Source organism: Limulus polyphemus, unplaced genomic scaffold (genome assembly GCF_000517525.1).
Source record: "Limulus polyphemus unplaced genomic scaffold, Limulus_polyphemus-2.1.2 Scaffold780, whole genome shotgun sequence".
In the NCBI taxonomy this organism is placed as follows: domain Eukaryota; kingdom Metazoa; phylum Arthropoda; class Merostomata; order Xiphosura; family Limulidae; genus Limulus; species Limulus polyphemus.
In genome coordinates this window covers 6,776-13,091 of record NW_013666390.1, presented here as the reverse complement: position 1 = coordinate 13,091, position 6,316 = coordinate 6,776, and the positions used below count along the sequence as shown (strand labels likewise).

The window sequence follows — 6,316 nt, the reverse complement described above, 5'->3', positions numbered from 1 at the left end:
TGGCATTGTTCCGTGGCCATAGGCTACATGTAGACCTACTAGGGCAGTCCCACTGGCATTGTTCCGTGGCCATAGGCTACATGTAGACCTACTAGGGCAGTCCCACTGGTATTGTTCCGTGGCCATAGGCTACGTGCAGACCTACTAGGGCAGTCCCACTGGCATTGTTCCGTGGCCATAGGCTACATGTAGACCTACTAGGGCAGTCACAATGGCAATGTTCCGTGGCCATAGGCTACATGTAGACCTACTAGGGCTTTCCACGGATAACATGACTCACCATACTCTTTCTGTGACTGCGCAGCACATCAGGACTGTTTCACGACGACGTTGGGACTTGTAACAACGATTTGGATTGAAAAATATAATTAGATCATCTTGGATGAGATGTGTGTAGCAATAAGACTTATTGGGGGTTATCATATTGTTAATGGGTGGATAACATGATAACATCAAACCTAAAATACGCACATTCAATATAAGAGCATTTAATTACTATCATACTACACGGATAAATGACAGCGTATGGTAACGAAGATGTTTCTCTGTATGATATTACTTCAGAAGTAAAGTGAAATCACACGATTTTCACTGGAACAGTGTCCATATCGTATGAGTGTTAAAAAAAAAAGTTAAGAACTGTCTTTAACTCTTTGAGCAGAAGATTTCTGATAACAAACACAATGTTTTCATCAACCGACATCTTACGGAAATAGTCCTTCAAAACTGCTGAGAACTCCCGCTTTAAGGTTGATGCAAAGTTGTCAGATCATCTGGGACTTGATAACACAACTTTCGTTATACATCAAGAGGCCATTCTACCATCTAACCTAATTCCGTACAGCAGTTTGTATATTTTTGAACTTCCGTCAGCCACGTCATTATCTTAGCTGCCCTGAAGAAGACCGAGAATCACGCTGACACCCCCCTCTTATTACTGTTGTTTGGTTTATAGTGTGTTTTGTTTCAGAATTAACTGGACAGATTTAAAACGTTATGTTGGAAACATGATCATGGAAAAGTGCAGGATTACGTTTCGCTGAAATACCGGTTCGCTCTTATGTTAAATAGATACAACATAGCATATAACGTCACTGTTCATTAAAGTAAAAGCATTTCCTGTATCACCGACCATTTGTTGTTATCTTCTTTATGTAGAACAAACATTCTTCCCTAGAAGCTTGATAATAATACCTAATATCTTCTAAGTTCAAAAAGGTAACGTAAATGTTTGAATTTTAACTACACTTTCTATTGAGATTCACGACCATGTAATCTTTCGAGGTTTATTGAAAAGTAAGTATTAAAAACAATAAGACGCAGTGCTTCTACTTTAGGCCTAATTCGCATAGAATACGTTTTTTTTTCTTACTTCGCAACAACGTGGAGTATTTATATTTGTTTTTCGTTACTTTTGAAGAATGGTACGCTGAAAATAACGTTAAGCTTCGAAGTTTTCTTGGGGATTGGCACATTACAGTACGTTGATAAAATAGTAATAAAAAACAACAACATACGTTTTTTCCCAAAGAAAATCTTATAGTTTCTATTAAGTAGGAAGTTAAAATGCCTTCTTCTTCGGCAACCTAATAACAGTTATGTATTTAATTTATATCTTTAATCGTTTACTACAAACACAACTTCGGTTTATTTAGTAATGGAATTATTGATGCTTTAATACTTTTACACATTACACGCATTCTAAATGTAAGGTTCCCTCCGGTAGGCTTGAGAGCGTATAACTAAAATCCGGAGTTCGATCCCTATTGTGGACACAGTACAGATGTTCCATTGTATAGCTTTGCGCTTGACAATAAACTAACTAACTGCAAGGCAGACTTTGTATGTGTGAGTGGAAAATTTGGTAATTTCCAATCAAACTATGAGGTACTTTCCAATACGTAACAGAAAAAGAAAAGGCATGAGTACAGGCAGTACAAGTAACTGCACAAATTAAATCAAACCTAATCTATTTAGGGGCGAGTGAACTTTGAACGATTTTGTTGTTTTGTATTGAAGAGAAGCCTTTTAGCAGTGGTTTGTAGCTTGGTCCGATGTGAGACTTACAAGATGATCGCTCTATAAAATAGTCGTCATACGACTCAAGGGAGCAGTTCAAACTGTGCACGTGAGTATTGTTCTATTCGTCGTGATGTAAACATTATGAAGGTATGAACTGCTAACTGGTTTCAATCTTCATTTATTAACACAAAGCTGACACGTAATTTCTAAATTATTTTCTACGTGCGATGTGTGAACACTATACATTTAACTCCACATTTGTGTTGCACTACTGCTTATTCCACGTGTTCTCAACCATTGGTTGGCAGCAACACCCAGCGAAAAAAAGTAGTAAACAATTCGATATTCGTGAAATTTTATAACTTATACATGTGTTAATAATAGATGAAAACTATTGTTTCCTTCTTAGTTTACTGTAAATAAGAAAGTAATTATGAAACAATATTGTAGGTTCATATACCACTAACGGTCCGTAACCTTAGAACAAAGATTAGACCGATTTGTGAATTGAAAAAGGGCGGGAACCAGGATGAAAGTAATAAGGAAAATGGATGATTTTTTTAAATAGAAAATGATAAAGAATCCTCCTCTATACTCTTCCCCTGCCCCCTGGGTTGTACTTGGCGTCCATTTAGTGACAACAGCGGTTCTGCTGATACAATTCTTGATTTTCTAAATTCGTTGTTTTTGTTGTTGTGTCTTTTAGTCGACAGGGGGTCACGTATATTTATATCACACCAGCTATGCCGTTCTCAGAAACACCAAACCAATTGTAAGATGTATGATAACCCCTCAAAGGCACAGCGGTATGTCTGCGGAATTACAACGCTAGAAACCGGGTTTCGACACCCATGGTGGGCAGAGCATAGATAGCCCATTGTGTAGCTTTGTGTTTAACTTCAAACAAACAAACTAAAAAGATATATGGTAAAAAACTGTTGAGAACAAGTGATCAAAACTTTCTAAACACCCTACTCGAACGACGCTAATGTTACAATAGACATCGCTTTATAGGGAACAAGTCGAGAACTTTACCTCACGCTTGATATCGAAATAATATCATAATTAAAAAAACACAACACCAAAAACATAAGTTTCATGGTTTCATAAATTAAAAAATTTCAAACTTACTCCATTTACACACCTAATAACGTCATGCCTTCCGTCGACTTCTTTGTTCTGTTTTACATGAACCTTTACAGTGGAGCATACTTTGAATGGTTTTATTTCGCGCAACGCTAAACAGGGCTACCTACCTGTGCACTGTCGTCCCTAATTGTGATCTGATTGATATACGACATCCAGGGAAATGGCTATTGAGTCAAGAGCACTGACCGTTAACTTTCAGGCTACTTTTTTGTGCCCGAATAGTAGGATTGGACTGTCACATTTATAACGCACATAAAGTGCCAAGTGAGGTTTTGCGGCAACGGATCGCGAACAATCAATCCTCTAAATTAATAGTTCGAGCATGCTAACCACTGGACCACGCCCAGTCCACATTTAATGAAAAGTTATATACATAAACACCGAACATCATTTTACTCTGTGAACGTATAGCGAAAAACACCAGTTAGTGCCAATGTAAATATTGCGAACTGTAGTTTTAGAATTCAGTTTAAGGTTAACACAGATGCCTTGACAATATTAATCTTAAAAAAGAATTGTCAGAAGTATAGAATTACTATCAGTGATAAATACTTTAACCTAAATCATGGATTCGATAGGCTTTATCTTTAAAAAGTTTCAGAAAGAAGAAAAAAAAACACGAAATAACACAGAACTGTATGAAAGTTAACATGTATTACTGAGAGAACAAGAGCGCAGCTAGTGCAAAAACATGCAAGAAAAATCATGTGATTAATAGACGAAATATAAAAGCTACCCCTTTATATACATAGGTTGAGTACGTTATATTAAAACGATTTTGGTGCCTCATCGCGTCGTTACAGTCCATGTCGCCACGTTCGGTAATGCTTTATCTGACAACCGCACGTCTTGATGATAGCCCTTCAACATAGTTTCCATTGCAAAAGGCTCTGTCGTAAGGCTGCCATGTCTAAAGTACATCTTTCCTTCTATATTGATTTTCATAAGCCATCTAGTGTACGAGGACAATGTTATCTCAGCACCCGTTTCAACAGTCCGATAGCACACAAATCCAAAGACGGTTTAACATGTATGTCTTCGTATGGAATAGCACGAATACTCGTTTCCTTTTCCAGCTTCTTGATGTATGCGACGACCAAATGGATTTGTAACGGTAGAGACTTCTGTCGCGTTTTCTAGACAGAGATCCTTCTTCATTATGTTTCGTACTGTTGCCTGGGGCACTGGACGAATTTTGCCACTGAACTTTGTGTTTGTGGATTCTCTCACCTGTTACAAGACGTTACACTTCGCTTGCCATGGCAGGGGTACAACTTATTGCAGGTGTCTTTCTGGATGGTCCTGGATACCCAAGTTGATTCATGCTCCTCTATTTCCAATGTCATTAAGTACAAAGGATATCTCGTCCTGGAAATTCTAAATCTCCGAACTGAATACTTCTTTATGAGCTGAGTGCATGAACATTTTGCGTCGGAAAGGACTATTACGTACCCTTCCTAAAAGAGATCCATTTTTTGAGGCATCATACAATATACGAACGTCAAACACTGTCAAAATGTAGTTGTGATACATTCCGTTTCACAGCGAATTGATATCGGCTGATTTGGATATTCAAAACCACTTTAAGATAACGTACTCAACTCTCTGTATAACACGCATATAAATAGATATTGATTCCTTCTATTCTAATGAGTGGTTGTATATCTTTTAGTTTTAAGTTATGTAGTTTCTAGAACACATATAGCTTAGTTCATTAAATAGATTATATCTTTGTAACTGGGGGAAGGGGGACCACAATGTTGTGATGCCGATTTAATGTACTACTCATATATGGTTTAGTATGACAGACGTAGTACAGTAAATCACACCACAATTTATTGTTACATATTATACTGTCTGTTGAATTAGTGTGCCTAGCACAATAGATCGCAGCTTACAGTTGAGGCACTCAGTTACGAAGTATCCAACGTGTACACGCCAATTGAATAAACCGATGGATAATTTATAACTATTTAAACTGGAATGGGGATCTTGTACTACACGTGTACACGCCAATTGAATAAACCGATGGATAATTTATAACTATTTAAACTGGAATGGGGATCTTGTACTACACGTGTACACGCCAATTGAATAAACCGATGGATACTTTATAACTATTTAAACTGGAATGGGGATCTTGTACTACACGTGTACACGCCAATTGAATAAACCGATGGATAATTTATAACTATTTAAACTGGAATGGGGATCTTGTACTACACGTGTACACGTTAACTCAATAAAAAAAAGGCAGGTTAAATTTAACTGAGTAAAATTATTTGTTAATTTCAATGAAAATTGTTTCTATACTGGTGTATTCATCATTATCCTGTACGAGTATCAGGAAAGTTATCTATTTACTGTACTGAATACACATCTATTCACTCATTCATCTTGCTTCATTTTATCTGTCTTGTGATATAATGTTAAAACACTCTTTCTCCATATCTACTCTTCTGCCTGTGTTATTGTATTTTCCCTCCTATTATAAAGGTCTCAACATACCGTTCAGGTGACCGTCCTTGTAACCGTGGTATTCACCGTCGAGACGGCCTTTCTTGAGAAGACTGGTCGAGGTTGACAGAACCCCCATCATGGGGGCTGCTCTCTTAGGTGGTCTTCCAGGTCTACAACTAGAGATATAATAAAAGCCGTTGGTATAGTAAATATATAGTGTTGTAATTTTATCTATTTAAAAATCTCGGATCTTTCTGGGTGTTTCTATATTCTACATGTCAGCCACAATTACCACGTGAAACAGAAAACATTGCACAACACAGATCAGATAAAACGATGGTTTTGAAATAATATTTATAAAGCATTTATTTATTTCTCTTGCTTTACACAACTTTATCTTATTCTCTGAAAAACAATTCAAAAAATTTGTCTCTGCAAGTTTTTGGTAAAACGAAAGCTTCTTCACTGCTTAATTTTGCCCTCGCAGAAGAAAAAAAAAAGGCAATGCCTTAGAAGCTGCATTTTGAATGGATTTTTTGTTTGTTTTTGAATTTCGCGCAAAGCTACACGAGGGCTATCTGCACTAGCCGTCCCTAATTTAACAGTGTGAGACAAGAGGGAAGGCAGCTAGTCATCACCACCCGTCGCCAACTCTTTGGCCACTCTTTTTTCCAACGAATAGTGG

At 37.2% G+C, this 6,316-nt stretch overlaps 1 protein-coding gene across 1 annotated transcript in view; it reads right to left on the bottom strand.

Annotated features, from left to right (window-relative positions):
* Positions 1-5,807, bottom strand: part of LOC106460486 (dachshund homolog 1-like) — a gene marked incomplete at its 5' end in the record, with an annotated part of 39,610 nt that extends 33,803 nt beyond the window's left edge. The window contains one exon of the mRNA XM_022387229.1: positions 5,680-5,807. Coding sequence (XP_022242937.1) covers positions 5,680-5,807 — 128 coding nt within the window. The remainder of the gene's footprint in view (positions 1-5,679) is intronic.
* Positions 5,808-6,316: the final 509 nt, after the last annotated feature.